The 20,716-nt window shown below is 51.0% G+C and overlaps 1 protein-coding gene across 2 annotated transcripts; it reads left to right on the top strand.

Annotated features, from left to right (window-relative positions):
* The first annotated feature begins 819 nt into the window (after positions 1 to 819).
* On the top strand, positions 820 to 17,653 carry TICAM1 (toll like receptor adaptor molecule 1). 2 transcript variants are annotated; one of them, XM_040242024.1, is made up of 2 exons: positions 820 to 962; positions 14,797 to 17,653. In XM_040242024.1, exon 2 carries the CDS (start codon positions 14,943 to 14,945, stop codon positions 17,346 to 17,348), a length of 2,406 nt encoding a protein of 801 aa, XP_040097958.1. In that variant the 5' UTR covers positions 820 to 962; positions 14,797 to 14,942; the 3' UTR covers positions 17,349 to 17,653. The 2 variants fall into 2 exon arrangements, with proteins under 2 accessions (XP_040097958.1, XP_040097959.1); XM_040242025.1 differs by lacking the exon at positions 820 to 962 and adding an exon at positions 3,155 to 3,716.
* The last annotated feature ends 3,063 nt before the right edge of the window (positions 17,654 to 20,716 follow it).

Here is a 20,716-nt window from a genome sequence, read left to right as displayed (position 1 = left end):
AACTGTGTTGGTTTAAAGACACATGTAATCTAAGCTAGATTATATTCTTTTTTTTTCTTTCTGATTTTAAAAGAAATTAAAACATTTTCACGGGTCCCTCTGAGCACGATGGGCTCTCAACACTGGTTTAACTGTGCCAGATAGATATTGTAAGCCCTGGGTCTAGGACCTTCCAAAAAGTTAGGACTCCTGTGAATTTAATTTTATGTGTATTTTTTATTACTTTGTTTGTTTGTTTGTTTTTGGTTACAGGCTTTAGTTAGTTCTGCTCCCGGTGAATTTTAAAACGTCACGTTTGCGGCTTCAAGATAATGCCCTCTTGCAAATTCCCTGGCGGTCCTCTGATTCCGACTCTGCCCTTTCATTGACGAGGGCCCAGGTTCAAGCCCTGCTGAGGGTACTAAGATCCCGCGGGGTGACTCGGCCAAAAAATATATATATGCCATCATGCTGTCTGACCCTCTTCCAACCACAAAAGCGTCCCCAAACCCCTCCAGGGTGGCCATGATTCCCACCCTCACCCCTGCCCCCAATTATCCCATCCTTTTTGTTCATTTCCTGGAAAACATTAATTACCCATTGAGATGCACTAAATTGTGGTTCTTTCTCACTAGACTGTGGGTCCCCGCCGACAGGGTTTTGTCCCTGTGGAGCCCCGTGGTGGTCTCCCGCGGCCGGGCCCCCGAGAGGTCCCCGAACACGGTCTACGTGGCAGCCGGGGAGGCAGAGAGGACGTCGCTGGGGCGCCTCAGGGACTTTCCCTGTCCCGCTGGGAAAGCGTGATCTCACTCGGTTCCTCCCTCCTCGCCGGACGCGGAAGGGGCGGGCGGAGGCCGTGCGCCTGGGGCTACAGGCGCGCCCTCTGCGCTGTGCCTTCCGCGGGCATCGCCACCAGGCCGTCCGGCCACCAACCTCCGCCCCGAGGACGCGAGGCGTGGGGCCGGTCGCTCCCGCGACCCCAGGTAGGTGAGGAAGGGGCGAGGGCCTGGGGGGATGGGAGACCCCCGCAAGCCTGCAGGGGCAGGGGGCCTGGCACCCCGCAACCCTCGCCACGGTCAAGGCCAGCTGCCCTCCTTGGAAGCTTTGGACGTCCTGGCGATGCATGTTCAGGTCCGCCGCCCCATCGCTGCAGCTCCCCTCCCTGGCCCAAGTCCTCCTCGCCCCTACTCTTCCTCAACACCCGGAGTCCTCCCCAGCAGGCTGTTTCCCTCCCAATACCCCTTTCCTCCTCCTCGTTTCTGATATCTTCCAAACGCGGCGCTCTCTCTGCCCCAGCTCGGGTTCCTCCCGCCCCGGGATCACACTCACACCGCCCTCTCCTCCAGGGCACCGAATTCCCACTTTTTCCAGCGGCTGCGGGGACCCCTTCCCAGGCGCAGCGCACTTCTTTCAGTGGGTCTCATCCATCAGATGGGTGCCATCCCATCCAGATGGGTCTCCGGGAATGGTCAGCTCCTCATTCCCTAGACCTCCCCGCGGGGTACGGGGTTCGTTGGTACTGGCCCAGGATTGGATCCAGGTCTGCTCACTTGTGGCTGCTGGCACCACTCAGGGCCTGGCTGGCCCCAGACCTTCTTCTAGGCACCTGCACTCCTTCTCTCTCCTTGTGGCTGAGCAGGGGTTTGGGGGAGGGGCGCCCCAGTGACCTGGGCAGGCTGAAGTGTGAGTTCTAGAGTTTGGGGGAAGATTGGTGGAAGCCCCAGGCTCCAGAGCCTGCCCGGGCTTCTGTGTCCTCCTCCGAATTAGGGCCATTCTTTCATCCTTCAACAAACATTTATGGAGCACCTGCTGTGTGCCAGTAGACAGTGTTCAGTACGTTGGGCACACAGTAGGGGCCAAATAGTGTCCTCGTGGAACCACAGTGGGCAGAAACCGTGGCCCGTGTGTGTGCTAAGTGCAGGGGGCAGGTATCTGATCCCTTCTTTAGTGGACAGGCTTGATAATTCCTCAGATCCAGGTGTGGGAAGGGGACTACACATAGTAGGTGCTCAGTGAATAAAGGGGGCTTTATTCTGATGGCTCAGATGGTAAAGCAATGCAGGAGATGTGGGTTCAATCCCTGGATCCGGAAGTTCCCCTGGAGAAGGGAATGGCAACCCACTCCAGTATTCTTGCCTGGAGAATCTCATGGACAGAGAAGTCTGGTGGGCTACCATCCATGGGGTCGAAAAGAGTCGGATAGGGCTTAGCAACTAACGCCCACAATGAATCAAGGCAAGGACCCTGTAGCCAGGCTGTCTGGTTTAAATTCCTGCCTCTTTACTTTCTACCTGTGTGATCCTGGGCAAGTCACTCAGCCTCTCTGTGCTTCCCTTTACCCCTGGTAAACAGGCTTTTTTTTTTAAAGTAGTCTTAACTCACAGGGTTGGCTTTTGCTTTGCAGAATGTGCGGCGTATAGCAGGTGCTGAAGAAACACTTACTGAATAAATGCCCCTTGAGTCTTTTACACATTTTTCAGAGATAGTCTGGTTATGGTTTAACTTCCATATCTCTTTGGAACTTTAAAAAATTTTTTTTCTTTCTTTAAAAAAATATCTATTTATTTGACTGTACCAGGTCTTAATTGAGGCAACTGGGATCTTGGGTCTTGTTTGCAGCATGCAGGATCTTTAGTTGCAGCAAGCAAAACTCTTCGTTGTAGCGTATGGAGTCTAGTTCCCTGACTGGGGATCGAACCTGGGCTCCCCGCATTGGGAGTGCGTAGTCCTAACCACTGGACCACCAAAGAATGCCTTATTATATTGTTACTCTAAACCCTCACACATGACAAGGGCCCCTTTCCTGCTGGTTTTACACACAAGGAAACTGAGGCTGAAAAACAGGCTCCTACAAGCTGGCAGGTGGCAGAGCCAGGTTCCTCACTCTTGTGGCTGCTCCCCTGCCGCCCAGGCGCCCACTGTCAGGTATGAAGTGGACTCTGCCCTGGAGGCCGTGGAAAGTAGGGCAGAATGAAAGCCAGGTTTCCTGAAGGCTGGGGTGACCGCTGGGCAGGGCATATTGAGTGGATGGGGAACACGCTGGGGGAGACAGTGTCTAGGGAGGGGGCACTGAGTCTGGGCTTAGGCTGGCAGACAGGGAGATGGAGAAGAAGGAGGGTGTGATCTTAGGCAGTTTGCCAGGAGGGCAAGCAGGAGTGGTCGTGCCTGGCTGCTTCTCAGTCTGGCTGCACTGTGTGCTTTCGCACAAACCCAGCCCTGAGTCTCTGCTGCGGGGGCCTCTAGCTCGGGGCCTCAGCTGGGGCGGGGGGCCAGGGTGGGGCAGTCATCATGCACCTCAAGGCTCGTGGAACAGTCAGGATGTGCCAGGCATTGGTCTATACCATCTCTACGTGGATTAACTCATTAGATCTATGGCAGCCCTCGTAGGAAGGGCTTATCTTTGTACCCAATCCACAGAGGAGGAGACTCAGGCACTGACGTGTATACGGCCAGCCCAAGGTCATAACCTGGAGGCAATACAGCTGAGGCCTGAACCCCAAGGGCACGCTCTGTCTGACTGCTCTCTGTTGCCCTGGAGGTGACTCATTTCAGACGGGTGATCTGTAAAAGGGGATAGCCTTTGGCTCCCAGACCAGCGCAGCCGGCAGAGTCTCGCTAACTGTCCAAATTCCGAGAGAAACCAAAACATCTGAGTTTCACACACAATCTCCTCTGTTTAATGTCGACAGGTATTTCAGATTGACTTCTCACACTGTTGCTGGTGAAGTCGGGAGTTGGTAAGTTTCATTTTTCCTTTTTAGCATTTTTTAAGATTTTTTTTTTAATGTGGACCATTTAAAAAGTCTATTGAATGTGTTACAACATGGCTTCTGTTTCACATCTTGGTCTTTTGGTCATGAGGTTATGTGAGATCTTAGCTCCCCAGCCGAGGATTGAACCTACACACCCGTCATTGGAAGGCAAAGTCTTAACCACTGGACCACCAGGGAATTCCCTCCTTTTAACATTTTATAGACGTAGAATTCAGAATAGGACACAGATCCTAAGTATTGAACTTGAATTTTCAGAGTGAAGACTGCATGAAATAGAACTTAATGTCCAGCCCCTCTCGTGTCCCATCCTTCACACTCTATCAGCTGTTGTCCTTTATCAGTTAAAAATTGGAGGGTGCATGTCAACATGTGTCTGATTTTTTTATCTTTTTTGAAATTAATTTTTATTAGAGTATGGTTGATTTTAGTTCGGGTGTACCGGAAAGTGAGTCAATTCTACATATACATATAGCCACTCTTTTTTTTTTTTTTTTTAAGCTTCTGTCCCTGGATATGTCATTACAGAGTACTGAGTAGAGTCCCCTGTGATTTTTTTCTTTTTAAGTTACTACACACACAGCTGTTTCTAGGAGCCACTGAGAGGTGGAAAGAAAGTTGATCCAAGGGTCAAAACTGCAAGTAATTTGGATATTTCCATAAGTTTTGGCTGACTTGTGGGCCCTTCTGAAAGTAAGAGTGTTGTCCTTTTTGACCCCATTTTGCTGATGATGGTAACTCACATCAGAGGTAGGAGAAAGTATACACTTTGCCTTTTTCGTACTGCTCACTTGCACCTGCATTATAGCAAGTTGTCTGTCTTCCGCTTTCCTCCAGGACACTCTGGCCGTGAGATCATTGCACGGGCTATTTTAATTATAACTAGACAAATCTGTTTCTCAGGCCATGTAACCAGGTCCATGGAAGCTAGACTCTCTGGTGATACACTTTGGAGACCACAGGGTTAGTGGGTTTAGATTCAGGCAGCCTGGGTTCCCATCCACCTGTGCTCCTTACATACCTTTTCTCATACGAATTCTTCCCCCCGCCTAATATTTATTATTTATTTATCTGGCTGCACTGGGTCTTAGGACATTAGTTCCCTCACCAGGTATCAAACCCGGGCCCCCTGCCTTAGGAGCACAGAGTCTTGACCACTGGACCATCAGGGAAGTCCCATTCTTGTACTAATTCTTCAAGGTCTGGTATGTATTTTTTCAGAGCTCGACTCAAACTCTCTTTTTATATATATGTATATAGTTTAAGTGAAATCTTAGCTTACTGAAACAAAGCTGGGTTTAACGGGGTGAAATTTTTTCTTTTTTTCACGCCGCCCAACTTTTCCATTTTCAGTTCAGTTCAGTTGCTCAGTCATGTCCGACTCTTTGCGACCCCATGAACTGCAGCACGCCAGGCCTCCCTGTCCATCACCAACCCCCGGAGTCCACCCAAACCCATGTCCATCAAGTTGGTGATGCCATCCAACCATCTCATCCTCTGTCGTCCCCTTCTCCTCCTGCCCTCAATCTTTCCCAGCATCAGGGTCTTTTCCAATGAGTTAGCTCTTTGCATCAGGTGGCCAAAGTATTGGAGTTTTAGCTTCAACATCAGTCCTTCCAATGAACACCCAGGACTGATCTCCTTTAGGATGGACTGGTTGGATCTCCTTGCAGTCCAAGGGACTCTCAAGAGTCTTCTCCAACACCACAGTTCAAAAGCATCAATTCTTCAGTGCTCAGCTTTCTTTATAGTCCAACTCTCACATCCACACATGACCAGTGGAAAAACCATAGCCTTGACTAGACGGACCTTTGTTGGCAAAGTAACGTCTCTGCTTTTGAATATGCTGTCTAGGTTGGTCATAACTTTCCTTCCAAGGAGTAAGCATCTTTTAATTTCATGGCTGCAATCATCATCTGCAGTGATTTGGGAGCCCAGAAAAATAGAGTCAGCCATCATTTCCACTGTTTCCTCATCTATCTGCCATGAAGTGATGGGACCAGATGCCATGATCTTAGTTTTCTGAATGTTGAGCTTTAAGCCAACTTTTTCACTCTCCTCTTTCACTTTCATCAAGAGGCTCTTTAGTTCCTCTTCACTTTCTGCCATAAGGGTGGTGTCATCTGCATATCTGAGGTTATTGATATTTCTCCCAGCAATCTTGATTTTACCTTGTGCTTCTTCCAGCCCCAGCATTTCTCATGATGTACTCTGCATAGAAGTTAAATAAGCAGGGTGACAATATACAGCCTTGATGTACTCCTTTTCCTATTTGGAACCAGTCTGTTGTTCCATGTCCAGTTCTAACTATTGCTTCCTGGCCTGCATACAGATTTCTCAAGAGGCAGGTCAGGTGGTCTGGTATTTCATCTCTTGAAGAATTTTCCACAGTTTATTGTGATCCACACAGTCAAAGACTTTGGCATAGTCAATAAAGCAGAAATAGATATTTTTCTGGAACTCTCTTGCTTTGTCGATGATCCAGCGGATGTTGGCAATTTGATCTCTGGTTCCCCTGCCTTTTCTAAAACCAGCTTGAACATCAGGAAGTTCATGGTTCACGTATTGCTGAAGGCTGGCTTGGAGAATTTTGAGCATTACCTTACTAGTGTGTGAGATGAGTGTAATTGTGTGGTAGTTTGAGCATTCTTTGGCATTGGAATGAAAACTGACCTTTTCCAGTCCTGTAGCCACTGCTGAGTTTTCCAAATTTGCTGGCATATTGAGTGCAGCACTTCCACAGCATCATCTTTCAGGATTTGAAATAGCTCAACTGGAATTCCATCACCTCCACTAGCTTTGTTCATAGTGATGCTTCCTAAGGCCCACTCGACTTCACATTCCAGGATGTCTGGCTCTAGGTGAGTGATCACACCATCGTGATTATCTGGGTTGTGAAGATATTTTTTGTACAGTTCTTCTGTGTATTCTTGCCACCTCTTCTTAATATCTTCTGCTTCTGTTAGGTTCCTACCATTTCTGTCCTCTATTAAGCCCATCTTTGCATGAAATGTTCCCTTGGTATCTCTAATTTTCTTGAAGATATCTCTAGTTTCCCATTCTATTGTTTCCCTCTATTTCTTTGCACTGATCGCTGAGGAAGGCTTTCTTATCTCTCCTTGCTATTTTTTGGAACTCTGCATTCAAATAGGTATATCTTTCCTTTTCTCCTTTGCTTTTCACTTCTCTTCTTTTCACAGCTATTTGTAAGGCCTCCTCAGACAGCCATTTTGCTTTTTTGCATTTCTTTTTCTTGGGGATGGTCTTGATCCCTGTCTCCTGTACAATGTCATGAACCTCTGTCCATAGTTCTTCAGGCACTCTATCAGATCTAGTCCCTTAAATCTATTTCTCACTTCCACTGTATAGTCAGTCTTAAGGGATTTGATTTAGGTCATACCTGAATGGTCTAGTGGTTTTCTCCACTTTCTTCAATTTCAGTCTGAATTTGGCAATAAGGAGTTCATGATCTGAGCCACAATCAGCTCCCGGTGTTGTTTTTGCTGACTGTATAGAGCTTCTCCATCTTTGGCTGCAGAGAATATAATCAATCTGATTTCGGTGTCGACCATCTGGTGATGTCCATGTGTAGACTCTTCTGTTGTGTTGTTGGAAGAGGGTGTTTGCTATGACCAGTGCATTCTCTTGGCAGAACTCTATTAGCCTTTGCCCTGCTTCATTCTGTACTCCAAGGCCAAATTTGCCTGTTAAAATTGAATAAAATGTAATATTTACTTTCTCCTTGGCAACTTGTAGCCACATATCCAGTGCTCAGTAGCCACACAGAGCTGGAACTGCCATAACAAAGTCCCTCAGGTGTGGGGCTTAAATACCAGAAATTTATACTCTCATGGTCTGGAAGCTGGAAGTCCAAGATGACGGTGCAGGCAGGACTGGTTCCCTCTGAGGCCTCTCTCCTTGGCTTGCAAATGGCTGTCTTCTCTCTCTGTGTCCTCAAGAGATCCTCTGTCTGGGGTGTCTGTGTCCTAATCCCGGACTGGGCTTCCCTAGTGGCTCAGTGGTAAAGAATCTACCTGCAAGGCAAGAGATGCAGGAGACCTAGGTTTGATTCCTGGGTGGGAAGACCCTCTGGAGAAGGAAACAGCAACCCACTCCAGTATTCTTGCTTGGAGAATCCCATGGACAGAGGAGCCTGGCAGGCTACAGTCCGTGGGGTTGCAAAGAGTGGGACACGACTGAGCGTGCGCTCACACACACATACACACACACACTTAATGGATTAGGGCCCCACCCTAGTAACCTCATTTTAACTTGATTACCTCTGTAAAGATCCCATCTCCACTGCAGTAACATCCTGAGGTCCTGGAGGTTAGAGTTTTAACATCTAAACTTGGGGAGGGGGACCCAATTCAACTAATGACAGCCAGTTGGGATTCCCTGGTGGACCAGTGGTTGAGACTGTGTTTCCAGTGTAGGGAGCAAGGATTCAGTGCTTGGTCAGGGAACTAAGATTCTGAATGCTGCATGGCAAGGCCAAAACAAACAAACAAAAACAACCAGTTATGCTCCATAGTAATTATATGGGCTAGTGTGTGTCTCAGTCATATTCAGCTCTTTTCGATCCTATGGACTGTAGCCCACCAGGCTCCTCTGTCCATAGGATTCTCCAGGCAAGAATACTGGAGTGGGTTGTCATTTCCTTCTCCAGGGGATTTTTCTGACCCAGGGAATGAACCCGCGTCTCTTATGCCTCCTGCATTGACAGGCAGGTTCTTTATCACTAGCACCACCTGGGAAGCCCACGTGGGCTCCAGTGACAGGCATTTTGGTTCTCGGATTAGAAACACCAGTGTCATAGCACTGTTCTGCCCATCCCTAACTGTGCAATCAAAGTTTGCCCCTCTGTGGCGTGGAAAAAGAAAAATCTTAGACCTCTTTTGTAGCCCAGGTGTTGGCAGACTTTTCCTGGAAAGGATGAGAGTATCTATTGTCGTCTGTAGGGGCTACATGGTCTCTGCGGCAGCTACTCAGCGGAAAGCATCCCTGGGCCCCAGGTCAATGAGTGAGCATGCCTGTGTTCCAGGAAAGCTCCACTAAAACAGCCTGTGGCCTGGGCTTTGTGACCCCTGTCCTAGGCAGCTGTACAGTGTCACTGGGGCAGGCTTGACCAAAAATCTGACAGAGAAGAGGGAGTGAGCTGTGGGGATACACAGTGTTCTAGGCAGAGGAGCAGCCCGTGAGAAGGCCCTGAGATAGGACGGTGTCTGGCAAGTTTGAAGGACCATAGGAAGGACAGTGTGGCAATTAAGAAATATAATATACTAGGTTGGGACTTCCCTTGCGGTCCAGTGGTTACGACTCTGTGCTTCCACTGCAGGGGGTACAGGTTTGATCCCTGGTTGGGGAAACTAAGATCCCACATGTGGTGTAAATAAATATACTTGTTTGTATATTATGTATATATGTGGCTTCCGAGGTGGCTCAGTGGTAAAGAATCTGTCTGCCAATGCAGAAGGCCCAGGGTTGATCCCTGGATCGGGAAGATCCCCTGAAGAAGGAAATGGGAACCCACTCCAGTACTCTTGCCTGGAAAATCCCATGGACAGAGGAGCCTGGTGGGCTACAGTCCATGGGGTCACAAAGGTTTGGACACAACTGAGCATGCATTTTTTATATACATATACCTACTTTGTTGCCATATATTACCATATATTTGCTCTTGACAGAAGTAAAAACATTTATGAAAAGAAAAAAGGAACTCTTTGCAGTAATATATGGCTCATATTGAGTCTTTATGGAAAAATAATTCAGAAACCAAGGAAGCACATAAGCAATACTCGTTCTCCTTTTTATAGTTATGACTCTACTTTAAAAATATATATTTCTTTATATATTATTTATTTGGTCGTGCTGGGTCTTAGTTGCAGCATGTGGGATCTAGTTCCCTGACCAGGGATTGAACCTGGGCCCCTGTATTGAGAGCTTGGAGTCTTAGCCAAGGGATTGCCAGGGAAATCCCTTTACTATTGACAAATGAAGCATTGAAATGTTGATCTTCAGTCTAGTGGGCAGAAGCGGTTTTGTTGCTTTGCTTTTGTCATAGATTATATATAATAATAGTATTTTATATACAATTTATAAATTGGACTGGATTGTCAGCTCCAAGAGGGAAGAGTATTCCTTTTTTATTCTTTCTGTCCTGATATGATCAGTAGTGTCCAATACATGGCAGATGCTGGAAAATTACCTCTTGAATGAATAAATGAATGTTATGTATATATACTTTCTTCTTCACAGACTTCCTTTATTACTTGCAATAAATATGTTTAGAGTTTTTACCTGTGGATGGCACAATGGCTTGCTTTTTTTTTTTTTAAGCTCACCAGGTCTCTTAAAAATATCTGAATCAATTGCTAACTTGGCACAACTGAGCAGATTCCTGAAAATCTGTATTTCTGGCTTGTCTTGAAGTGTTAGCACATGTGGTCCCGCTGAGCCCATTTGTCTTCTTGGCAGTACGCATGAGGAAAGGCCACCGCATTTAGACAGGTTGAGGTGGTTCTAGGTTTTCGAGTTAAAGCCCAAGTGCCCTCTCCCCCACACCCCCAGACCCACAAGACCCTGCATCCCCTGCCGGTCACCTCCCTGCCCTCCCCTCCACCTTCTCTCCTCCTTGCTCACTCTGCTCCAGCTACACAGGCCTCCTCGATGCTCCTCCAACACACCAGACACAGTCCAGCCCCAGGGCCTTTGCACAGGCTATTCCCTCTGCCTGAATCTCTCTTCCCTCAGATGTTCGATGGGTGACTTTCTCCCCATGTTTGTGTCTCTTCTCATCAAGACCTTCCTAAACCGTGTTGTTTAAAACTGCACACGGGATTTCCCTTGTGCTCCAGTTGCTAAGACTCTGCGTTCCCAGTGCAGGGGTCCCAGGTCAGGGAAGTAGTCCCACACGCCACAGCTAAGACCTGGTGCAGCCAAATAAATAAATATTAAAAACAAAACTGCACACACCCACCCCTTGATTCTTGGGGTCCATGACCCTCCTCCCCTCGTTTCTCTGTGGCATTTATACAGTATAAATGTGATATACCGTGAATTTCACTCATGTCTCTGTTGACCACTTGTCCCCCCCACTAGGAAGTCAGTGCCACTTTTTGGGGTCTCTGTTATTTCTCCATCCCCATAAGCATTTCCACATGTCAGGCCGCTTCAATTTTCAAAACCAACCAGACAGCTGTTCACCTCCTCGTGGGTTTTCCCCAGCACCGCCTCACCCTCTGCGCCTTCTTGGCCACTTCTCCTCTGCCCACTCTGCTCAGTCACGTCTCCCTTAACCCTCCACCCTCTGGCTCTCTCTGCTCTGTGCCTGGCTTTCCTGAAATCATTGACCTTTGTCCCGGACCCTACGACATTTGCTAAAAATGAATTTGCCAAAAAAAAAAAAAATGCTGAGTCATCTATACAGTGACGTGTGTGATTTGTCAGTCAAGGGGGTTGATGGATGAATCAGCTCTTGATCCAGACCAGGGATCCTCCACGTCAGGGCTTAGCAGCATCTAGGGCCAGGTCATCCCCTTGGGGACAGGGAGGTCATCCTGGGTGCTGTGGAATATTGAGCTGCGTCCCTGGCACCCACCCACTCAATGCCAGGAGCCTCCTTCGATGCAGTTGTGACAAGCAGAACTGTCCCCAGATGTTGCCAAGTGTCCCCTGTGGGGATAGAGTTGTCCATGGTGGAGATGCACTGGTTTTGGCTCTTGGGGCGGGGGGGTCTCATCATGGGCACCAGGGTGGAACAGGAAGTTGGCATAGTTGAGGGGCAAAGAAAGTGTTCTTAGCCCCCTGGACTGGGAGTGAGGCTGTTCATTTTTACAGGTCTGAACGTGATATACCTGGAGCACCTGGGGACTTAAATTTGGGAGTTTAGGACACTTTCCATGATGTCTTGTTCTGTGCCCTTGGGAGAAACCTTCTCTCTGTGCCTGCCTTTTTTTTTTTTTTTGCCACACCACGTGGCTTATGGGATCTTAGTTCCCTGGGCTGCTCTGCTGTGCTGTGCTAAGTTGCTTCCATTGTGTCTGACTCTTTGTGACCCCCATGGACTGTAGCCCGCCAGGCTCCTCTGTCCATGGGATTCTCCAGGCAAGAATACTGGAGGGGGTTGCTATGCCCTCTTCCAGGGGATCTTCCCGACCCGGGGATCAAACCCAAGTCTCCTGCATCTCCTGCATTGCAGGCGGGTTCCTTATCACTAGTGCCACCTGGGAAGCCCTTAGTTCCCTGACCAGGGATGAAACCCAGGCCCGCCTGCAAGTGGAAGCACTGAGTCCTGAGCATTGGACCATGAGGAAAGTCCCGCTCTGCCTGTTTTCTTTTTTTGAATTTATTTTTGGCTGCACCGGGTCTTTGTCGCTGCATGGGGGCATCCTCCAGTTGTCCCGAGCGGGGGCTACTCTGTAGCTGCGGTGCCGGGTTATTCACTGCGGTGGCTTCTCTTGTTGCGGAGCACAGGCTCTAGGCCCTCAGGCTTCAGCAGTTGCAGCCCAAGGGCTTAATTGCCCTGAGGCATGTGGGATCTTCCTGGACCGAAGACTGAACATGTGTCTCCTGCACTGGCTGTGCTGGGCTGTGCTTAGTCGCTCAGTCATGTCCGACTTTTTGCGACCTCATGAACTGTAGCCCACCAGGCTCCTCTATCCATGGGGATTCTCCAGACAAGAATACTGGAGCGGGTTGCCATGCCTTTCTCCTGGAGATCTTCCCAACCCAGGGATCGAACCCAGGTCGCCTGCATTGCAGGCAGATTCTGTACCAGCTGAGCCACCGGGAAAACCCAAGAATACTGAAGTGAGTAGCCTATTCCTTCTCCAGCGGATATTCCCGACCCAGGAATTGAACTGGGGTCTCCTGCATTGCAGGCAGATTCTTTACCAACTGAGCTATCGGGAAAACTGGTGGTTGGGAGGCAGACAGAAAATGTAAAAGGTTTAACACGCAGGAAAAGGTCACCCAGTGGCCAGTTCTGTTGTGGGGGGACATGGAGAAGACAGACTGGGATAGAGAACCAGGGTGGTCACGGAGGGCTCCCTGAGGTGGTGTCATTGTACCTGGGGGCTGAGGATGAGATTTGGGTCACCCAGGCAAAGGTCTCAGTGCTCCAAGCAGAGGGAATGGTGTGTGAAAAGAGCCTGTGGTGGGAACCAACTTGGCATTTTTCAAGAAATGGAGAGAAGAGGAAAGAGCCTCCAAAGGCTTGGCAGCAGTGTTAGTCATAGACCTGACCCTTGGTCATGATTAACTTTATAGTAATAATAAAACATGTATCAGTTAGCTATTGCTATTCCAACAAATTACCCCAGAACTTTGTGGCTTCAAAACACACACATTTATTATCTCACACAGTTTCTGAATATTAGGAATCTGGGGGTCAGATGAGCTGGATGGTTCTGTCTCTAGGTCTCTGATAAACTTGCAGTCAGGCTGTCTTCCTGGCTGCATCATCTGAAGACTCAACTGGGGCTGGATTCTGAGATTGGCACCCCCATGTGGCTGCTGGTGGTGGTGGTTTAGTCACAATTGGCTTTTCTCTCTGTACCACTGTTTGGTGGTGGTGGTGGTTTAGTGGCTGGTGGTGAGAAGCCTCAGTTCCTCCCCAGGTGGGCCCTTTATATCAGGGTTTGCCCCTGACAGAGTGACAGAGAGAATGACTAAGAAGGAAGCCAGTGTCTTTTATTTATTTTTTAAAATTTTATTTATTTTGGCTGTACCAATATGGCATGTGCGATCTTAGTTCCCCAACTAGGGATCGAACTCACACCCTCTGCAATGGAAATGCAGAATCTTAACCACAGGACTGCCAGGGAAATCCCAAGCCAGTGTCTTTCATAACCTAATGTCACAAGTAACGCCTCATCACTTCTGCCATATTCTATCAAACTCACAGAACTCTAGGACCACATTGGAAGGACCACCCTGGACTGTGAATACCAGGATGTGGGGTAACCGGTGTCACCTAGGAGACTACTTCCTGAGTGACAGGTATTGAGTGCCTGCTGACTTCCATTCATGGGACTCAGAACTTTCCATATGTTAACGCTACTCAGCTCCCTGAAACACTCCCCTAAGTGGGCTTATTAGCATCCTAATAGGCAGTGTAGTCCTGTGGTTAAGCACATTAGCCCCAGCCTCTGGAACCAGACAATTGAGTGAAGTGAAAGTGAAGTCGCTCAGTCATGTCCGACTCTGCGACCCGTGGACTGTAGCCCACCAGGCTCTTCCATCCATGGGATTCTCCAGGCAAGAATACTGGAGTGGGTTGCCATTTCCTTCTCCAGGGGATCTTCCCGACCCAGGGATTGAACCCAGGTCTCCCACATTGCAGGCAGACACTTTAATCTCTGAGCCACCAGGGAAGCTGAGCAGGGAAGCTGGAACCAGACAGCTGGGGTTCAGATCCCAGCGCTGGGATTTCTCTGGCAGTCCGATGGTTAAGACTCCGTGCTTTCACTCTAAGGGGTGCAGGTTCCATCCCTGGCTGGGGAACTAAAATCTCCTATGCCATGTGGCAAAATATCAAACAAACAACTAAACAAACCCCAGATCTCTCACTGGCTGTGACTTGGGGCAAATGCCTTCACTTCTCTGGCTTACCTTTTTCCTCTGTGAATGGAAAAAATATTAGTTGCTCAGTAGTGTCGGACCCTTTTCAACTTCATGGAACGTAGCCTGCCAGGCTCCTCTGTCTGTGGGATTCTCCAGGCAAAGATACTGGAGTGGGTAGCCATTTCCTTCTCCAGAGGATCTTCCTGGGAATGCCTACCCACTCCAGTATTCTTGCTTGCAGACTTTCCAATTGTGGCACTTGGGCTTCCGAGCCTGGGCTCAGTAGCTCTGCTGCACGTGGAGTCTTAGTTCCCCGATCAGGGATCGAACCCACATCCCCTGCATTGCAGGGCAGATTCTGAACCACTGGACCACCAGGGCAGTCCGGGTCTGCTGGGTTTCGGTGGCATTGGGGGGGTGACATCTGGACTGCCTCTCAGAGCCCCCTTTCTGGTGATAAGCATGTCTTTCTGCTTCACAGGTCAGCTCTACAGCCCCCAGGGGTCCTGGTACCCGTGAGCAGGGTGGAGACACCGGGCCTGCAGTGCAGCGGGGCAGGGTGCGGAACATGACTTCATCATCCAGCGCTTCTCCCGCAGCCGCTGGAGGCCACGCCCACCTGAGCCCATGGCGTGCACCGGCCCTTCGCTCTCTGGAGCCTTTGACATTCTAGGCGCGGCGGGTCAGGACAAGCTCTTGTATCTTAAGCACAAACTGAAGACCCTGAGGCCCGGCTGCCGTGGGGCGTACCTCCTGCACGCCATGGTGCTCCTGAAGCTGGGCCAGGAGACCGAGGCCAGGATCTCCCTGGAGGCGCTGAAGGCGGATTCGGTGGCCCAACTGGTGGCCCGCCAGTGGGCTGGGGTGGACAGTACCGAGGCTCCAGAGGAGCCCCCAGACGTGTCCTGGGCCGTTGCTAGGGTGTACCACCTTCTCGCCAAGGAGAAGCTGTGTCCCGCGACTATGCGAGAGGAGGCCTACCGGGCAGCCCTCCTCGCTTTCAGCTCCAGGGACGACCTCCAGCTGGGGGAGCTCCAGGAGGAGGCCCGGGACCGGTGCGGGTGGGACGTCCTTGGGGATCTGGGAGGAGTCCAAACACTGCGTTCCGATCCGGGCTGCCTCCCGCCGTCCTCGGCCTCACTTTCCCGGACGCGCAGCGACCCGCAGCCCATAGCGCACCTTTCGGGCTGGAGCAGAGCGTGTTCCCTAAGATCCACTGGCAGCCCGGCCTCCCTGGTCAGCAACTTGGAAATCAGTCAGTCGCCCACCATGGCCCTCCTGAGCGCGCACCACAGCCCCCACGGGCCCAGCAAGCTGTGTGACCATCCCCAGGCCAGCGTGGTGCCCGAGCCTGCCCCTTTGGGTTGCCAGGAACCCGAGGAGATGAGCTGGCCCCCATCGGTGGAGGCTGCAGGCTCCCCGGTGCGGCCAAGCAGCCCAGGCCCCGGGCTTCCCGAGGTGACCACCGATGCCTGCCCCGCCAGCCCGCACGACCCACCAGAAGTTCCGGAAATAAGTGCCCACTATCCGGTAGAGTGTACGGATGTGCCAGCAGCCCCGAAATCTCTCCCCTCACCTTCCAAAAACGCCTGCCTAGTCACAGATCAGACGCCAGTCCAACTTTCAGAGGAAGACACTGCTTACCTGTCGGCTCAGCCATGCCCACCAACTCCTTCCATGCCCCAAACATCCCCATCCTTTCCTTCCCCATCAACGTCTCCCTTTCCTTCCCCATCGACCCCTCCTAAGGCTCACTCGACCCCTCCTAAGGCTCACCCGACCTCTCCTACGGCTCACGCGACCCCTCCTACGGCTCACTCGACCCCTCCTACGGCTCACCCGACCCCTCCTACGGCTCACCCGACCCCTCCTACGGCTCACTCGACCCCTCCTAAGGCTCACCCGACCTCTCCTACCGCTCACCCGACCCCTCCTACGGCTCACCCGACCGTCTGGAACCCAGAGCCCCCTCCTCCGGAGCTGGAGTCGTCAGAGCAGAAATTCTATAACTTTGTGGTGCTCCACGCCAGTGCAGACGAGCACATCGCATTGCGCGTGCGCGAGAGGCTGGAGGCGCTGGGCGTGCGCGATGGGGCCACGTTCTGCGAGGATTTCCAGGTGCCCGGGCGTGGCGAGCTGCACTGCCTGCAGGACGCTCTAGACCACTCGGCATTCATCATCCTGCTGCTCACCTCCAACTTCGACTGCCGCCTGAGCCAGCATCAGACAAACCAGTCTCTGATGAGCAGCCTCACGCGCCACGGATGGCAGGACTGCGTGATTCCCTTCCTGCCCCTGGAGAGTTCCCTGGCCCAGCTCAGCCCCAGCACGTCTAGCCTGCTTACCGGCCTGGTGTTGCTGGACGAGCACTCCAAGATCTTCGCCAGGAAGGTGACCAACACCTTCAAGCCCCAGATGCTGCGGGCCCGCAAGGCCAAGTGGAGGAAGGAACAGGATGCCCGGGCACTGCGGGAACAGAGCCAACAGCTGGAAAGTGAACGGCAGCACGCAGCGGTGTGGGGCGCGGCGCACTCGGCTTACGTCCATAGCTACCTGGCCTACCAGACCCAGGTGGAGAAGCTCCAGGTTGCTTTGGCGAACTACATGCCATTTGGAACTCAGCTGCCCTTTGGGGGACAGGGGTCCCTGGGAACCCCACCATCACCCTTTCCCACCCTGCCGGGTCATCAGCCACCGCCCCTACCTCCTTGGCTGGGGGGCACGCCCCCACCGATCTTCCCGCAGCCCCCACCGATCTTCCCGCAACCCCCGCCGACCTTCCCGCAACCCCTGCCGACCTTCCCGCAACCCCCGCCGACCTTCCCGCAACCCCCGCCGACCTTCCCGCAACCCCCACCGGCCTTCCCACAGCCCCCGGACTTCTCACAGGCACCACCTGCGCGTCCTCAGAGCCCTGGGCTCCAGCCCCTCATCATACACCATGCACAGATGGTACAGCTGGGGGTCAACAACCACATGTGGAATCAGAGAGGGACCCAGGCACCCGAGGACAAGATGAGGGAAAGGGAATGACCAAGTGACTGGATCCGATGACCTCGGCTTTGACCACCCCCCTTCATCTCTAGGGGCGGTGGAACACGGGGTTGTTTGCTGCTTTCAGGACACTGCAGGGCAGAACTTCCATCTCAGGAAGTAGAGCAAAAGGGGCCCCATGACTTTCTGGCCCTGGGGGTGGCCAGGACTGGATATGAGTTTATAAATTCTCTCTCTTCCCCTCTCTCTAGATGGTGGTGATGGGGAATGAGCTGGGGGTATGGGTATGGTGTTTCAACTGTAATAAATATTTATTGAATGCTTTGATAGCACCATTGTACTCAGGAAGGCCTGCTCCTTGCCACTTGGGACTTCCCTGGTGGCCCAGTGGTTAAGACTCTCCGCTTCCAATGCAGGGGACACGGGTTCCATACCTTGTCAGCGAACTGAGATCCCACATGCCATGCTGTGTGGCCAAAAGCAAAACAAAAAACAAACAAAAAAAACAGATGGCTACTATTGCCATAAAAGGAACAGGAGCTGAAATTTTGGTTTCACTTCATTGGTCAGGATGTAATCCCCTGGACCATCCCCAGGTGCAAGGGAAGCTGGGAAATAAAATGTTCTCACTGGCCATGTGCTTTGCCAAAAGTGTTGGTTCTAATTCTAGAGAAGGTGGAGAGAAAACACATTGAGAGTACATTTAACTGTTTCTATTGCAGCCCTTTTTTGGGGAAGAAGGGTTCTGCATTGATGCTCTTACCTTGAAGGCTGGGCTCAGATCACACTGTGAATTCTTGTACAAGTGCCTTCACCTCTCTTGAGTCTCTGCTTTCTCATCTGTGAAATGGGTTTATGAGGCCATTGTTTCAAGGTCATCAGCAGATTGTGGGCGATTGCACTGAAATACCAGGGACAGTGTAAAGTGCTTGTTAACTTTGTGTCTGATATGAAGGGGATTAATCTTTTTAAGGGTCTCTTATTCTCTTTTGAGGAGAAGGCAATGGCACCCCACTCTAGTACTCTTGCCTGGAAAATCCCATGGACGGAGGAGCCTGGTGGGCTGCACTCCATGGGGTCGCTGAGGGTCAGACACGACTGAGTGACTTCACTTTCACTTTTCACTTTCATGTGTTTGGAGAAGGAAATGGCAACCCACTCCAGTGTTCTTGCCTGGAGAATCCCAGGGACAGGGGAGCCTGGTGGGCTGCCGTCTATGGGGTCACACAGAGTCGGACACGACTGAAGCGACTTAGCAGCAGCAGCAGCATTCTCTTTTGAGAGTAAGAATAGAATTAACAGTTTGTTGAGCACTTACCATTTATCCATTCTGGAGGCTTTACATATGTAAACATTCTAATCCTCAAAAATGACCTCCCTGGGACTTTCCTGGTGGTCCAGTGGTTAAGACTCCAACGTCCACTGGAGGGGATGTGGTTTCCATCCCCGGTCAGGGAACTAAGATCCCACATGCCCTAGGGTGCAGCAAAAATAAATAAATAAATAAATAAAGATCCCCTCCCCGGCCCCCCGGGAGTAAAAGATTCTGTTACTGGTCCCGTTTTGCAGATGGGGAAAACCAAGGCTGAGAGAGGTGAATTCTGGCCCCAAAGCCACGCCGATTGTAAATGGGGAGATTGCAATGCCGTAGTCAGATTTCCGAGGGAGGAAATGAGACCAGCCCAGGAAGGGTGTATGTGGGCCAGGTGTGTAGGCCTTCTCTGGCCCAACAGCAGGATTTGAACACTGCCTTAGCATGCCCTTTCTTCCACCAGCCACCCCAAAGGGCGGGCCTGGTGTGAGTCACCCAGGCTGTCACGCACCATTTGCTATTTTAGTAGCTGACTCAGATTTTGTCAAGGATCTGCTCCTGAACTGGCCTTCCCCCAGTGAAGGGAAATCTGGAAAGATTAGATTTTTGGTTGGGGTGGGGGTCAAGGGAATAGATGGTTTCCCTTTTTTTCTCTTCTTTTTGACCCTGCAGTGCGTCTTACAGGATCTTAGTTCCCTGACCAACAACTGAACCTGGTTGACCCCAGTGAAGACGCTGAGTCCCAACCACTGGGCCACCAGGGAAGTCCCAAACAGAAAGTTTCTGATGACTGAGGCTAGGATCTGCCACAATTCATCAGACACTTGCCATTTTTTCAGTTGACCAGTATTTATTGAGCTCCTGCTGTGTGCCAGAATCATCCCAGATATTGGGGTGCAGTAGGGGCAAATGTGAACTGTCCCTACTCTATTTTCAATTGCAGGCGGAGGTGGAGGGGAGGGAGCAGCGAATGAGTCATCAAATGAGGAAGTGAGGTAGTTTCAGTAAGTGAGGAGACTTCCTAGGAAATAAACAGGGCACCTAATGGTAGTTCCTGACGAGGAAGAACTTTGGCCCAGATAGCCAGGAAGGGCTTCTCTGAGGAGGTTGCATTACAGCCAATATCTAGAGAAAGAAAAGGAGCTGGTCATCATGGGAAGAACTTGGAAAGGAAGGTGATCTTCTGGGCAGAGGAAACAGGCTGTGCAAAGACCCTGGGGCAGGACCGCACATACTGTTGCATGAACAGCAAAGACAAAGTAGGTGAGGGGGATAGAGGGAGGAGGTCCGGGAGAGAGGGCACAGGCAGGTCGTGCAGGGCTTTGTGGGATGCAGGAGGACTTCGGTTTTTGCTCTCAGGGAGTTGCGAGCCCTGGAGGGCTATGGGCAAAAGAGGGGCGGAGTCTGACTCAGGTGCTCACATGAGCCCTCTGGTGGGTGCTGCAGGGAGGGCAGACTGGGGAGCGAGGCCGAAGCTGCGAGTCCAGGCCAGTGAGGCTGGGGGCTAGACCCCAGTGGAGGCAGAAGAGGGAGGAGAAGTGGGCACATTCAGAAAGTGAGCTTTTATTCCGTCCCCAAAATGTTGTGAGTCACAAGTCACAGCCCTTTTTCTGGGCCGCATCTTTCTCACCTGTGCCGTGGACCTGGCAAGCTTCGGTCTGGAACTCTGGTAGGTACATCACTGCATCAACTCAATGTATTTAAAAGATGATCATTTTGAAAGCCCTGAGCTGAGGGCTTCACGTAGTGGATGGCATCCCAGGTGGCTCAGTGGTATCGAATCCGCCTGCCAATGCAGGAGACATGAGTTTGATCTCTGGGTCGGGAAGATCCCCTAGAGGAGGAAATGGCAACCTGCTCCAGTATTCTTACCTGGAAAATTCCATGGACAGAGGAACCTGGCAGGCTAGGTCCATGGAGTAGCAAAGAATTGAACACGACTGAGTGACCGAGCTTGCAGGCCTGCACTCACTTCATTCTCTCAATGGCCATGGGAGCTAGAAACAGTGTTCCCAGTTTACAGATGAGGAAACTGAGGTCAGGAGGGGTGGTGTCATTTATCTAAGATCATACAGCTCACAAGCAGTCTTTGGGG

The sequence above is a fragment of the Oryx dammah genome, unplaced genomic scaffold (assembly GCF_014754425.2).
Source record: "Oryx dammah isolate SB20612 unplaced genomic scaffold, SCBI_Odam_1.1 HiC_scaffold_5, whole genome shotgun sequence".
NCBI lineage: Eukaryota > Metazoa > Chordata > Mammalia > Artiodactyla > Bovidae > Oryx > Oryx dammah.
The sequence above is the reverse complement of the archived record's forward strand: the minus strand, read 5'-3'. Positions and strand labels throughout refer to the sequence as shown.

Excerpts from the sequence above, each read along its gene's own strand:
- TICAM1 (XM_040242024.1), top strand. The coding sequence starts at position 14,943 with ATGGCGTGCACCGGCCCTTCGCTCTCTGGAGCCTTTGACATTCTAGGC.